Source organism: Hemitrygon akajei, chromosome 19 (genome assembly GCF_048418815.1).
Source record: "Hemitrygon akajei chromosome 19, sHemAka1.3, whole genome shotgun sequence".
Taxonomy (NCBI): domain Eukaryota; kingdom Metazoa; phylum Chordata; class Chondrichthyes; order Myliobatiformes; family Dasyatidae; genus Hemitrygon; species Hemitrygon akajei.
Window position 1 is genome coordinate 62,828,067 of NC_133142.1, and position 16,603 is coordinate 62,844,669.

The 16,603-nt window shown below is 39.1% G+C and overlaps 1 protein-coding gene across 1 annotated transcript in view; it reads right to left on the bottom strand.

Annotated features, from left to right (window-relative positions):
- The window catches only part of LOC140741988 (glycerate kinase-like), a 223,377-nt gene that overhangs the window by 102,998 nt on the left and 103,776 nt on the right, over positions 1-16,603 (bottom strand). The window contains exon 5 of the mRNA XM_073072637.1: positions 5,426-5,651. Coding sequence (XP_072928738.1) covers positions 5,426-5,651 — 226 coding nt within the window. The remainder of the gene's footprint in view (positions 1-5,425; positions 5,652-16,603) is intronic.

Genomic DNA, 16,603 nt, shown 5'->3' on the forward strand with positions numbered 1-16,603 from the left:
CCGTCCCGTTTATCGCAAACGGCATTTAAAAGCAGCGTTCGCTCAGATCCAAAGCCGCTCGCGTAATGCGCTCCCTCCCTCCGTCCCGTTTCATCGCAAACCGGCATTTTCCCACAAGACACCGCGAAACCGGGTGTGACGTCATAGCATCCCGCGATGTAGTACAGAAAACAAATATAGTTAAAACTCTTCTAACTTTAACTAGAAAATGAATTACTAAGCAAAAATATTATAAACTAAGTAACTGCCATAAGGCAGCACAATGCTTCGAGTGTTTTCCATGTTGATGAGGGTGAGTACAAATGACTGATTTACAATAATTTAATTGTGAAAGTGCGCTTGATTTATCGTACAATTTCATTGGACCTCTGTGAACTACTCATCAATTTTATTGGTCTACTGTTATGAGGCAAAATGTTTACGAGGCGGCATGAAAAAAAAACATGTATTAGCCGCTCTGGATTATAGGCCGCAAAGTTCAAAGCTGTTCAAAATGTGGGGAAAAAGTAGCGGCTTAAAATCCGGAATCTACGGTACTTTATTTCCTATTTTTAGCACAGCCCTTTGCTTTTGTGCTACAATGGGATCCCTTCCACACAAATTTCTTTTGTCTAATAAATTATCAGATATTAAATTCATCTAAATTAAGACAAAAGTTTTATCAGGAAGGGTTATAAGCTCCCAAAGTTAATGTTATAAAGTTAAAGAAAATGGACTTTGTTACTGTCATAAAACAATTCTGTATCAATCATATTCTATGAAAGGATATCATGAAGGTCCATAGGGGTCCGAATCCACAGGACACTCAAAGCAGCTGCGCAGGTTGACTCTGTGGTTAAGAAGGCGTATGGTGTATTGGCCTTCATCAATTGTGGAATTGAATTTAGCAGCCAAAAAGTAATGTTACAGCTATATAGGACCCTGGTCAGACCCCACTTGGGAGTACTGTGCTCAGTTCTGGTCGCCTCACTACAGGAAGGATAAGGAAGCCATAGAAAGGGTGCAGATGAGATTTACAAGGATGTTGCCTGGATTGGGGAAAATGCCTTATGAGAATAGGTTGAGTGAACTCAGCCTTTTCTCCTTGGAGCAACGGAGGGTGAGAGGTGACCTGATTGAGGTGTATAAGATGATGAGAGGCATTGATCGTGTGGATAGTCAGAGGCTTTTTCCCAGGGCTGAGATGGTTGCCACAAGTGGACACAGGTTTAAGGTGCTGGGGAGTAGGTACAGAGGAGATGTCAGGGTTAAGATTTTTACTCAGAGAGTGGTGAGTGTGTGGAACGGGCTGCCAGCAATGGTGGAGGCGGCGGATTCAATAGGGTCTTTTAACAGACTTTTAGATCGGTACATGGAGCTTAGTAAAATAGAGGGCTATAGGTAAGCCTAGTAATTTCTAAGGTGAGGACATGTTCGGCACAACTTTGTGGGCCGAAGGGCCTGTATTGTGCTGTATGTTTTCTATGTTTCTATGAAAGATCTTGGCCTGAAATGTTGACTGTTTTCCATAGATAATGCCTGGCCTGCTGATTTCCTCCAGCATTTTATGGGTGTTGCTTGGATTTCCAGCATCTGCAGATTTTCTCTTGCTTGTCATTAATCCATCATAGTGGAATCTATTACAAACTGGCATCTTGCTAAGGATGGTTGAAAGTTCAAACAGACCCCTTTTTTAGAAGGGTATTAACATCCATTGAGCACTTTCCATCTCACTACAAAAATAACATACACTGCAAGTTTGACTGGAAAATATATGTAAGTGAATCAGATTTCTGAAATGCTTGTAGAAAACCATTTAAAACATTCACTCCTTCCACACCAGTTAACATGTACAAAAAGCCAAATGTAGCCCTTAAACTCTCCAATTATGGAAATCCTGAAACGCAAATTATCAATTCACACCATTTGGTCCCTTGAGCCATTTGATAAGATTGCATCTGATGTGATCACAACTAAAATGGTATCAATTTTGCTCTCTTATCCACAAGTTTGCTTTCTATAGGTGTACTGTGGAGAGCAGGTGTTCCCAACTATGGTCCACTGATTCCTTGCTCAGTGATACTGTATTGGTCCACGATGTAAAAAAGGTTGGGAACTCATGGCGGCGAGCATTCTGACCGGTTGTATCACCTTATGTATGGAGGCATCAATGCACAGGATCTGAATAAGATGCAGAAAGTTGTAAACTCAGCCAGTTCAATCATGGGTACTAGCCACCACCACCCCGCCCCACCCCCCCCCCCCCCCCAGCACCCAGGACTCTTTCAAAAGGTGACGCCTCAAAAAGGCAGCAACCATCTTTAAGGGCCCTCACCATCCATGACAAGCTTGCTTCTCATTACTACCATCAAGGAAAAGGTACAGAGGCCTGATGACACACACTCAACATTTTAGGAACAAATTCTTCCCCTCGGTATTCAGATTTCTGAATGGACAATGAACCCATGTACACTATCTCACTTTTTGCACTACATCTAATTTTTTTTATATAGAGTATATTTCTTATTGTAACTTATAGTTTTTTTTAATTATGTATTGCAATGTACTGCTGCTGCAAAACAACAAATTTCAGGACATGTGCCAATGATAATCAAACCTGACTCTGATTCTATTGAAGCATTATCTACCCCAACCCATTTTCTCCCAATTGTCCCTTCATTGAACCACTGCAATCAAAGGCAACCACACTACTGTGCCAGCTATGAATAAAGTACTTGAGCAGGAAGTGAGGAATCTAACCACAGATCCTCTTAGCATTTGTTGGGGCATCAGAGAAGTGGGATATCACAAGGAATTAGTGAAGTGCTACCAAAACCTGTTCTCCTTTCTTCAAATAGTAGCATTCAAGTTGAGTTTGATGTTCTCCTGAGGGGTAGTCTATTGGTTGGGGACTTAATCCAGGGTGTTAGGATGGAATCACTGAATGGAGTACGCTTGTGCTTGACTTTGCTTAACTGGGGAGGCTGATGCATGGGCAGCCACCACATACTCCTCAACAGTCCAGTGGTATGGAATGCAAGATGACTGGGGTTCCTTTGCTGCTGTTGTGATGTCATCATCTTCAGGCAGCTCCACTGTTAAGCTTTTGGTTGGATTCCTCTTTGTCTGGAACCTCTTTCTTGACCTTACTGCTACAGCTGACCCTTTCAGGATCAAAACTCCAGACGGCATCGCTCTCAAGATCCCACAAGACTCTCCACTATGGCAAGTTGATGATTCTTGGTGAAACTTTCTTCAAGAATAGATTTGTTCAATATTTTCCCATATAAATTTAATAAAGTTATAAATTTATAGAGGTGTATAAGATGACATATAGAGGTGTATAAGATGATGAGAGGCATCGATCGCGTGGATAGTCAGAGGCTTTTTCCCAGGGCTGAAATGTCTAGCATGAGAGGACATAGTTTTAAAGTCCTTGGAAGTAGGTACAGAGGGGATGTCAGGGGGTTTTTTTTATGCAGAGAGTGGTGAGTACATGGAATGGGCTGCCAGCGATGGTGGTGGAGACAGATATGATAGGCTCTTTTAAGAGACTCCTCGATAGGTACATGGAGCTTAGAAAAATTGTGGGCTATGGTAACCCTAGGTAATTTCTAAGGTAAGGACATGTTTGGCACAGCTTTATGGGCCAAAGGGCCTATATTGTGCTGTAGGTTTTCTATGTTTCTAAAGTTAGCTCCTGGATCAGATATAACAGTTACAAAGTAACAACAGATTTTCCAATGATCTATTCCAAAGACATTTAATGTTCCTTAAAAATGCAGGTAAAATATCAGCCACTATACTCCATTTTAAATAAAATTTGAAATATTCAGCAGTTAGAAAGGCAAAAAATCTTTTGCTGTTCAAACAGGTCTAGAACCAGTTTTCATTTATATTTATAGGAAACAATGAGAGCTTACTTCTTTAAGAAAATGTCATCTCCAGAGATGACACGTTTGCCAAAGTATCAGGGATACATCTGCTAGCATTTCTCTTTTTGTTAACTTACACTGTATATTCTTAAGTGTTAATTTTTGTATGGTTTTATTTGTATTAAGGTGAAATAAAAATTGTGACTTGAAGTTAGAAAGAAAAACTTTCAAAACATGGACTACATGATCTGGCAAAATCTCTGAATATTTTTAAACACAAGTTCTAAAACTATTCATGAAATTGGGGAAAAATGTAGACAAACTAATCTGGTGCACAAGCATTTTTCTTCGGGGGGGAGGAGGAGGAGATATAATCAACAAAAACTACAGATCAGATAGTCAGTATTTTGTTTTCTGAAAGCCATCCTAACTTGGGTCACAGTTTACTCATGAAAAAGCAAAGCAAAAATTTCTAGCTCCAAACCTTTCTTTTAAAAAGGTCCAAAAACCTTAACAGAAATATAAAACTGCCAAAAACACACACACAGGCACAGAAGCCAAAGAAAATCTAAATTTAGGGCGGTTGCCATTTTAAAATAGATTACCTCATTTTAGATGTCCTGATATTTCCGGGTTTTTTTTTAAACCTAAGAAACTGTCTGATTAGACTTAAAATTTACAACCAAATCCTGCAGATGTACAAAACGCAAAAACATTATGTTGAATCCTATGTTGTAACACTTTTAACCATAAAAACTTAATCTCGGTTTTAAATAATATCATTCCCCCCTCCCACCTCATAAACAGAAGGGCCTCGATTTACAAATGCTTCTCACTAGTTACAAAGAAAGCATATTCAGTATTACACCCCACTTAACCGGCATCCCGAGAGCTCAACAAGCAATGACTTCGCATTAAAATATTAACAATACAGCAAAATAAAAACTTTTCAAATTTTAAATCTTGAGAAAACTGGAGAGGGGTTTTCTCCAAGTTGAAAGAAAGAAAGCTAACCTAGAAATAAGATACCCACATGATGCTCCAACTTTGGGGAGGGGGGGGGGGAGAGATGGAGAGGAATGGTGAAAGGGCTTACTTAATCCGGGGTTTTAAGTGACAGTGTTTTCCTTTTGAGCATTTTCTATCCTGCAAGAGATATTAGAGAGTCCCCTATGCTAGAAGATGCCTCCATTTCCCTTGGGTTGGGTCAGTTACACCCCCCCAAAACAAGATCCAAACACAAGATGGCGGAGGCCAGCAACAGTTGATTAAAAAATGGGGCAAAACACACAAACAAGACGAAAAACCCACTCCCAAGAGGTCAACACACACAATGTAAACAATCTTATGAGCGGCGCTGATAAAAAGGTCTGTCCTTAATTGAACAAAACCATTAAATGCAATCACACTGAACACACACACACACCCAAATGTCCCGTCAGAACAGACCGGTTATCGTTGGAAAAGCCCCCACGCAAAAGGAAACAAACCCGTTATAGATTAAACGAAAGGTCTGCGATTGATGTTTCTCACCTCTTTTTAAAAATAAGGATTATTATTTACCGACTTACCGGAAGTATTTTTATTTTGCAGTGAGTATTGTAGGTCTATGTGTATGTGGAAAGGGTTGCTTGTCCCTTTCTCTCTCTCTCTCCCTCGAATCGAATCGGCCAAGCTCAGACAAGGCGCGCTCCCGAGCGACGTGACCACGCCTGACTGAGGGGAGGGTTGACAATTCAAAGCGGAATACTTTTGTGAGCGTCTCTGCAGGAGATTGATTAACGACGTGAAGAGAGCCTGCAGCGGGGAAAGAATTCAGCATAGGCATTGATATTGCATTGGCTAACACGTCTGAATAGAGATTTTTAATCATTGACTGGGTATAGCAGAAAGAAATGCAGCCGCATTAATCACCAGTAGAGGCTCTCGAAGCTGGAGTCTGAAATTAAAGAATTCTTATAGCATAACCCTGTCAGTTCCATTCGCCCACTCTTTCCCCATAACACTGCAACTTATTCTTTCTCAAGTGCCGATCCAACTTCCTCTTAAAGCGAAATCAGAGAGTAAGAAAACTTAGAAGTTGGGCATCTGAAATAGAAACAAAATGTTGGAAACGCTTAACACACCACAAATATTTCTCTTTCCACTGATGCTGACGTTTTCTGTTTCATATTCCTCCGTCTACGAGCTTGTTTATTGAGTTCCAGATCATAACTACCCTCTCAGTAAACAGTATTTACCTCATCTTTAACTTAGTAACTTCTTGCCCTAAATTTTAAATCTGTGTAGACTGATGAATGGGTCTCCACCTGAATGAAATATCATAGATGCTGCCTGACCCGCTGAGTTCTCCAGCATTTTTATAATGTTTTAAATCTATGTCCCCGGTCCTTGTTACAATAGCAACAGCTTCTATCTATTGTACATATATGTACTATGTACATATACTATAAGCAATCATAATCTTGTTCACCTTCATCAAATCTCTCCATACCAACATTGTTCCAAAGTTCCAATTTCAAGTCCGCTGTTTATAAGTAAATTCAGGTGTGATCTTTCCTTCTTAGTCCTCTCCTTACACTTAGCGTGGAACTCAACCCAGCATGCAAACTTCCAATATCTTGTAGCCTTATAGGGCATTTCCATTTATATAGTTACACAGACAAATGCTGGTAACTTCTCTTCTGTGAACATGACAGTATATTTTACGTTATTCATTTTTATGATCTTAACATAGTTGGCAAAATTAGCACTTTTCCCCATCTTTATTTGCCCTCGAAGGTGTTGAAGACCCTTCTTCCTGAGCTGTTTCAGTCTTTCTGGTGAGTAATAAGTAGAATATTTCAGGATTTTGATCAAGTGACAATAAAGGACTAACAATCTTCTACAAAATCAGGATAATCTGTTGGTTAGAGGGGAACCTGCAGGTGGTGGCGATCCTATGCATCCTCAGAATCAGAATTGGAATCATGTTTATTATCACTGACATATACTGTGAAATTTGCTTTTTGTGGCAGCAGTAAAGTGCAATACATAAAACATAGTATATAGTAAATCATAAATAAATATATATATACTGAATAAAAAATAAACAAATTGTTCAAAATGGAAGCAAAAATACTTAAGTAGTTCATGGATTCATTGTCCATTCAGAAATCTGACTGGTGGAGGGGAAGATGCTGTTCCTAAAACATTGAGTGTGGGTCTTCAGCCTCCTCTACCTCCTCTCTGATGGTACTAATGAGAAGAGGGTATGTCCTCGGTGGTGGTGGGGGGGGCACTTAATAATGGATGCTGCCTTTTTGAGCCATCACTGTTTCAAGATGTCCTCAATGGTGGGGAGGCTAGTGCTGATGATGGAGCTGGCTAAGTCTGCAGCTTTTTCTTGCAGTAGCCTATGCAGTAGACCCTCTATACCAAAAGGTGTTGCAACCAGCTAGAACGCTCTCCACCATACATCTGTAGAAATTTGCTGGAGTCTTTGGTGACATAACAAATCTTCTCAAATTCCTAATGAAATACAGCAGCTGGTGGCCCTCTTGTTGAACCCAGGATAGATCTTCAGAGATGTTCTCCTTGGTCCTTCTTGATGGTAGTTTGGAAAGTGCTGTCTGAGTAGTCTGTGAGTAACTCAGAGCACTTTGTACACACTTGTGTGAAGTAGTGTCATTGTCCATTCAGAAATATGCTGGTGGAGAAGAAGATGCTATTCCTAAAACATTGAGTGTGGCGCCTCAGGCTCCTCTACTTCCTCTCTGATGGTAGTTACTAGAAGAGGCTATGGCTTGGGTGGTGGGGGAACTTAATGATGGATGCTGCCATGAGTAGTTGAGGTGTTAATCAACTGATCTGCTTTGGAGATGCAAGAGAGACTGCAAATGCTGGCACCAAGAACAAACTACTGGAAGAACTTATACTGTCATAGAACACTACAGCACAGAAACAGGTCCGTAGGCCCAACTATTCCGTGCCAAACTATTGTTCTGCTTAGTCCCTAGTAAGTGAAAAAGAGGTGTCCCCATTTCACAGCAAGAGGCAAGACATAACAAACAACTCGCTGATTTACGATGTTAAAAGTCTGTTGCGTTGCCTTTTCCGAGCTTTGTGCCCAAAGAACTCGGGTCTCTGGGCATACAGCCCAGCTTGCTGCTTTTGATCTTCCATGTACTCCCACGACACACCAGGTGGCAGCACCGACCTCTAATCCACCCACCTACAGGGCCATAAAATCCCGAAACTCCGAAGGTGCACTAGTCTTCTAGGCCGCGTCCTTGGTATATCAAATAGTGGCCAGTTGTGAGACCATGAGAGTGGGTCCTATTCCCGCAAAGAACTGAGATCAGCATGTAACTTCAGCTCAGGGTCTTCAAAAGAATCCTGAAAGGGAAAACTAGATATATCAAAGATAGAAATAGAGCTGTCCAAAGATGTGAGCAAAGGAGTCACTGTTAGTCGTTATCGTCTCCTAAGCTCCATCTTCTTACATTCTAGAGAATAAAATCCTAATCTATTCAACCTTTTCATATAACTCAGCTCCTCCAGTCCTAGCAACATCTTTGTAAAAATTTCCTCTGTACTCTTACGTTATAGACATCTTTCCTACCGTCGGAGACCAAAACTACAAACAATACTGCAAATTAAGCCACACCAATGTCTTGTACAACTTCAACATAAAATCACATCTTCTGTGCTCAATCCTTTGATTTATGAAGGCCAAAGTGGCAAAAGCTTTCTTTGTGACCCTATCTACCTGTGAAGCTACTTTCCATACACACAAAATGCTGGTGGAACACAGCAGGCCAAGCAGCATCTGTTGACGTTTCGGGCCGAGACCCTTCGTCAGGACTAACTGAAAGGAAGGATAGTAAGAGATTTGAAAGTAGCAGGGGGAGGGAAAAATGCAAAATGATAGGAGAAGACCGGAGGGGGTGGGATGGAGCCTAGAGCCGGAAAGGTGATTGGCAAAAAGGATACAGAGCTGGAGAAGGGAAAGGATCATTAGACGGGAGGCCTAGGGAGAAAGAAAGGGGAAGGGGAGCACCAGAGGGAGATGGAGAACAGGCAGAGTGATGGGCAGAAAGAGAGAAAAAAAAGGAGGGGGGACAAAAAACTAAATATATCAGGAATGAGGTAAGAAGGGGAGGAGGGGCATTAACGGAAGTTAGAGAAGTCAATGTTCATGCCATCAGGTTGGAGGCTACCCAGGTGTTGTTCCTCCGGCTGGATCAAAATAAGCTGTAGAGAGTTATAAAATTAGTCAGCTCCATCATAGGCACTATTCACCATAGTATCCAGGACATCTTCAAGAAGCAGTACCTCAGAAAGGCTTCGTCCATCATTAAGGATCCCCACCACCTAGGATATGCCTTCTTCTCATTGTTTCCATCAGGAAGGAGGTACAGAAGTCTGAAGGTACGCACTCAATAATCCAGTAACGCCTTTTTCCCGCTTGCCATCTGATTTATATGTATAATTACAGTATATATTTACTGTAATTCAGTTTTATTCTCTCTATTATCACGTATTGCATTGTACTGCTGCCGTAAAGTTAATAAATTTCACAAAATATGATGGTGATATTAAACCTGATTCTGATTCATGGACCTCTGGCTTCTTCCTTCTATAATTGATAATCAGCAATAATCCTGTAGTTGAAAATCAGAAAACAATCTCATATATTCAAAGTTCAAACAATATCTATAATCAAAGTACATACTTACCACACTGAGATTCATTTTCTTGCAGGCATTCACAAAACAAGTACAATAAAATCAGTGGAAAAACTACACACAGAGACGATAAACCATCAATATGCAAATAAAGACAAATTGTGCAAATATTGAAGAAAAAAAAAACATAAATAAATAAATATTTCTGAGAACTTAAGTTGTAGAGTCCTTGAAAGTGAATCTACAGGTTGTGGAATCAGTTCAGATTTGAGGTGAAGGATGTTATCCATACTAGTTCAGGAGCCTGATGGTTGAAGGGTAGTAACTGTTTCTGAACTTGGTGGTGTGGAACCTCAGGCTCTTGTACATTCTTTTGTATGGCAGCAGTGAGGTGAACATGCCACTCTCAGTGAGTTCAGCTGTGAAAGAAAGCTAGTGTTTTGTAGATGGAGATCATTTGTAATGTCTAGCTGAAGCTAAGCATCAGTGGGCAATGCCTGTTCATATACATGGTTTCATTTCTGCAATGTACCCTGTCAGAAATGTTTCAGATGATAGAGAATTTTACTCCTTGTTCTTACTAACTTCAGTATTACTAAACTCTTTTATTGTACATGCATACTGTGATAATAAAATAAACCCTTGATGCTGCATTAAATATAAAATATAAAACCCATAGCTCCTTTAACTCAGTTGTTATGTCCTTGAGCTCTAGCGACAAGTGATCATGGCAGAATTTAAGCCAAGCATTGATGGAGCTTGAGGTTTGCTGGATCTGTACTTCAACAGATAAGTGAAGAGTATTCCCTAATGCTCCTGAAATGTGCCTTACTGATTGTAAAAAAAAAAGTAGTCTTAGTCCTTTAGATTTAGATATAAATTTATTTTATTCTATAAAAGTATTGTGGAGATGCAACTGCCTTTTTCCTCCTTGCATGTGTAAGGTAGTTGTAAATTCCAACTGTTTTAGTTAGCCACACTCTATTACCCCTGTTACTGCACTGCAAACACCGTAAGCCACTTTTTGTAATACTTGTATATATATTTATGCACATTTTGTTCAACATCTGTATTTTAACCTTTAACTTTATTTTTATGTAATTCTTTATAATTGTTGAAATTTATTTTTTGTTGCATGTCATGGCCCTGGCCAACACACCTCAACAAATTCCTAATATATGTAAATCTACAATCAGTAGCCACTTTATTAGGTACACCAATATCCCTGCTCATTAATGCAAATATCTAATCAGCCCATCATGTGGCAGCATCTCAATGCATAATAGCATGCAGACATGGTCGAGGTTCAGTTGTTATTGAAATGAAACATCAGAATGGGGAAAAAGCATAATCTAAGTGATTTTGACCATCGAATAGTTGTTGGTGCCAGATGGGGTAGTTTGAGTTACTCAGAAACTGCTGATCTCCTGCGATTTTCATGCACAATAGTCTCTAGAGTTTACAGAGATTGGTGCAAAAAACTAAAAACATCCAGTGAATGGCAGTTCTGTGGGCCAAAATGCCTTGTTAATGAGAGAGGTCAGAGGAGAATGGCCAGACTGGTTCAAGATGACAGAAAGGCAACGGTAACTCAAATAACCACACTTTACAGTGGTGTGCAGAAGAGCATCTCTGAATCTTGAAGAACTTTGAAATGTTTCCACACCGTGTTCCACTGCTGTACCTAATAAAGTGGGTACAGTTTATATGAGCATATATGGTGAATAACATTGATCCTTGATTCTGTACTGTTTATTTTTCTTCTTGGTTCTCTGGTTTCCTTCCACATCCCACAGTTCATTGTTCATTACTAGTGAATCACTAGTGTTTGATGTACTGTCAATGATGTCTCCACCACTTCACTGATAATTGAAAGTAGGCCAAGTGTGGCAACTGAATGGATTAGATTTGCCTTGCCTTTTACCACTAATTTTTAATCAGATTATTGTTCTTATGACATTAAGGTGATAGTTTACACATTGATCTGGTCAGGTAAATGTTTTAAAGCCCAAGAACATATTAAAACTCTGAGAGGAATAGTCTGTGCAGTAGATAAAAGCAGATAGCTGATTCGCTGCCAATAGGCAAACAGCATCCCTGGCTCAACACAGGTGAGTCATGAGATTAAGTTACTATGAAAGCTAATCAATAATATTTTAGCAACATAGAAAACCTACAGCACAATACAGGCCTTTTAGCCCACGAAGTTGTGCCAAACATGTCCCTACCTTAGAAACTACTAGGCTTACCTATAGCCCTCAATTTTACTAAGCTCCATTTACCTATCTAAAAGCCTCTTAAAAGACATTTTTGATTGTAATTTTATTTACTGAGTTGGTGTTTATGGACCATCTAGTTGTGCACATCAGTGAGTTCAGTTGTGAAAGAAAGCTAGTGTTTTGTAGAGGAGATCGTTTGTAATGTCCAGTTGAAGCTAAGCATCAGTGGGCAATGCTGGTTCATGCACATGGTTTCATTTCTGCAACATGCCCCGTCAGCAATATTTGAACTCAGCCTCTTGCTGCTGATGACATGCAGAACTCAAGGAAAAAACCATCCACAGTTCATTTGTGAAACACACCCATTTATATGTCATTCAATCCTTTATATAAAAAATAAGCATTTAACAAACATATTCAGAGCACTTACTGCTGGTGAGCATTTCAATAATTCGTGCTTCGACATTTAATTAATTCTACTTGACTGAGTCCAATTTCATGAAAGGGAGTCATATAACTGTATGTAAACTGAGATGTACACCATCTTTTCAAAGTTCAATGTAAATTTATTATCAAAATATGTAGACATTACCACATACAATCCAGAGATACATCTTCTTGCAGACATTCACTCAATAGAACAAAGAAATATAATAGGATCAATGAAAAACTACACACAAAAACTGACAAATGATCAATGTGCAAAAGGAAACTGTATAAATACAAAAAGCTAATGATAAATAAATAAATAATGTTGAGAACATGATTTGTCGAGTCCTTGAAAGTGTGTCCATAGGTTGAGGAATCAGTTCAATGTTAAGGTGAGTGAAGTTAATTCTTCTGGTTCTGGAGTCTGATGGTTGAAGGGTATTAATTGTTTCTGAACATGGTGGTGTGGGCTCCTTTACCTCCTTCCTGATGACAGTAGTGAGAAGACAGCATGGCCTGAATGGTGGAGATCCTTGATCGTGCTTTCTTGTGGCAGCTCAGTCTGGCAATCTGACCAACCTTTATATCTTTATGTGCTGGTTACACATATAACTCTGAAATATTTGATCGTTATAATGCCTCAACAATGCAACATTTATTTTTACAGTAATTCTGCAAATACTCCACAGGCCAGACAGCATCTGTGGAAAGGAACTGCAGGATATAGAAACTGGAGGTAACTAAATGACATGGAGGATTAATTATGATCTTATTAAGTTGCAGAGGAGTTTGAAGGGTTGTATGACCTACTCCTACTTCTTTTTCTTATGTTAGATTATAAAGTACAGCACCCAGAATTATGTCATCTGGCTGATTTTTTAAAAAACTACATTTTCCCACCTGCTCTCCGCAATCCATAAATATTTTAGCAATCAAAAACCTTCCAATCTCTGCATTAAATACACCAAATGACTTGGCTTCCACAGCCATTCGTGGTAACAGATTCCACTAATTCATCACCTTTGACTAAACAATTCCTCCTCATCTCTGTTTCCAAGGGAGATCCCTCTATTCAGAAACTGTTCCCTGAGAATATTCATGTGTTTAGGTTGATGTCCTTTAAGCCAAACTGAAAAAGAAATAACAATTCCTTCGGAATGATTGCATCAGAGAAGATATGTTTGGTGGCGGCAGGTGGAAAAAAAGTAGCATTGTGATTGGTGGAAATAATGTAGACTAATCCATTGAATGGGGAAGTTAGTGAGTGAAGTGTGAGGAGAAAAGAAATGCTAACTATGACCCTGGAAATATCATCACAGCTCAGAAATTTCTCAAAGAACACAGAGAATTTTAAGGTCCAAGGAAGATTTTACAGAACTTGCTGAAATAAAGCATTTATTATAATTTGGATACTCAATTAATTAATAATTCAGATTCTGAATCATTTATTTATCACAACCACATCAAAACATACAGTGTTGTTCGTGTTAACAACCAACAAAAGCTAAGATGTGCTGGAGGCAGCTCACATGTCTCGCCACACATTCTGGTGCCAACATAGCGTGCCCACAAAGTTCAAGTTTATTGTCATGGTTATACAAACCCAGTATGAAACCCATGCTATGAAAATCAGGTTTTGGCAAAGAACAAAATTTATAAACATAAAATATATAAACCTAATTTCCATAAATTGCACATAAGTTATACAACACACTAAACAAAAAATAATATAACAACACTAGTGCAAGTTGAAGAAATACAGTTCAAGGTAGAATTAGTTTTTTTTAAAGTTGGTTCAAGAAACTGATGGCAATGGAGATGTTGTTGTTGAATCTTCAGACTCCTGTACCTCCTGCTTGATGGCAGTAATGAGAAGAGGGCATGCCCCGGATGAAGGGAGCCCAAAATGGATCAGTTGTAAAACACTGCAGTTAATGTGAAAGACCCAAAGTTTTCTCGAGGGAACAAATTTACCCACATTTCATCCTAATGCATTATTCAACATTTTATAAAGAAAACTTAATCTCATTTCCTGACCTGTTTCCACCAATTGGAAATTTTAACACCACCAAGTTTTGGCAAGTGATGAGTTTGGCCTAGAACTGTCAGTAGTAAAGGCCAATCAAGATTTAGCTGCATATAATGGACCCTGAAAGCAACCTCCCCCAGACCACTTCTGTTGCTGTTGAGAAATCTAAAGACCATCTGAGTCTTCTCCACTAAAGAGTTTTGGTAAATTTCATTAGGGGTTTCCTTTCAAATCTGGTAAATAGCCATGAGACTCATTAACAACAGATACTATGTAAGTAACATCTTTAATGTGGGTCCTAATGCACATCTCAGTATCTCTAAAATCAATAAAAATAAGGACCAATAATATTGCTCACTTTGCCATTAATCCCACAAATAAATGTTAAAAATGTAAAACTTTTCACATTTTATGACTAAATTATCGAATTTAAAGCCCTTTTCAGGCTTTCTTCACGGTTACAGGAAAATACTATACAGTTTCATATTACTTTATCTAGGTCATATTGTTTACAGCTGATTTGACCTCATACTGAGCTTCACACCAAAACTGCCAACTTCCATCTTGACAAGAACATAAAGATATTTTCTGTTTCTATTCCTTATGTCCTCTGAGCCTACTCCACCTTTCAATAAAATTACAACTAATTATCTACCACATTCACTTTCCCACACAATCCTCATACTCTTCAGCCAATTTTCCATTTTGCAGTCAACATGGGACTATTGGCAATGCTGTTCTTAGTTTGAATCCCATGGGGGAACTAGGAAGTCTAATTTAATTAAACAAATCTGGAATTTATAACAAGCTGTGAATGCTGGGTTGGTGCAGGAGTTCATATAAAGAACTTTACAACAGAGCAGGTCAAGGGAGGATGGGCTATTTAAAATAAAAAAATCTCCAGATGGCAGCAGCAGTTTCCAAGAGAGCCTTTTCACAATCCAGGAAGGCTGGCAACCTTCCACTCTCACATTTGTTAATGGGTGGGCCTCCTAATTCTTGGAACTTCTCACTCAACATCTGTTGAAAAGAAACCGCAAAACAGGAGACCCACCTCTAAAATAAATAAGGTACATAGACTTAATGTGATCAAACCCTCAGGACTTCATCCAACCACAAATAGGTATCCAAAAAAATGAATGGGTTAGATTTTTTGGATTGACACTTACTATTTTTAGTTTTATAAACATACTAATGAATATATTACAATATCAGGTAATAATTGCAAGAAAAGTGTGAGGTGAAGTGTCAACCAACGTACATGACCAATCATGACCTTAGATAAGCCTTTGACTCTGCCAGCTAAAAGAAACTGCAGAGAATGAATCTCAAATATTTCCCTGTTCAGACATTTGTCTCAAGTTTAATTTCAAGTTTAAATTTATTGTCATCTGCCTGTACATATAGTGTACAATCAAACAAAACAACATTTCTCCAGACCACGGTGCACCTACAATACATATATCACACATGTAAAACATATATCACATATGTAAAACTAACTATTACCACAGATATCTTAATAAAATATAATTTAAAATGCATGTGAAATGGACAGATAAACAGTAAATAGTAGTGATGAGACCTCAGTGGGGCAGGGTATTCATAAGTCTCACTTCCTGAGGGAAGAAGCTGTTATCCAGTTTGGCAGTCCTAGTCCTGATGCTCCTATACTTCCTTCCTGATGGCAGTGCGTCAACAAGATTGTGGGATGGATGGTAGGGATCCTCAACAATGCTCTTGGTGAATGTCACACATGGGGGGGGGGGAGGAAGACCCCAGTGACCCTCTGTGAGTTTTTCTATCCTCTGTGAGATCTTGTAGCTCAATACCTTGCAGTTCTTTACCATACACTGATGCAACCAGGCAGGACATTCCATTGTATGTCTGCATGATAACATCTAAGCCACTATTCTAACTAATGGCTCCTATACAGAATGCATTCGATGTATAACTGTTTCAACCCTCCACTCCATCTTTCTTACTGCAATTTTGCATTTCAACTCCCACAAGCTTTCTGATGGAATGGAGCTTATCTACAGAATGACAGAGAAACTATTCATTTGCACTTCAGACTAGTATCATCTTAACCTCAGATAAAGCCCAGAAGCAGATAGAACATATCTGAGTATCCAGAATTCAAGATACTGATGCATATTTGTGAATGGGTGTTATGTTAGCCATCTGTAAACAAATATCCTCATCAATATTGCATAAACAAAGTTCAATAAAAATATCTCACTCTAGGCAGACATCAGTAAGGAAAAATACTCCACTGTTTCCAGTGCCACAGGATAGGCTTTGGACACCTGAGGTAAAGAGCGTTTGAATATTAAGATCATTGACCTAATTCTAAGCTCGTAGCGTATTAGACAGCTATCATCAAACCCCTCCCCCCCCCAC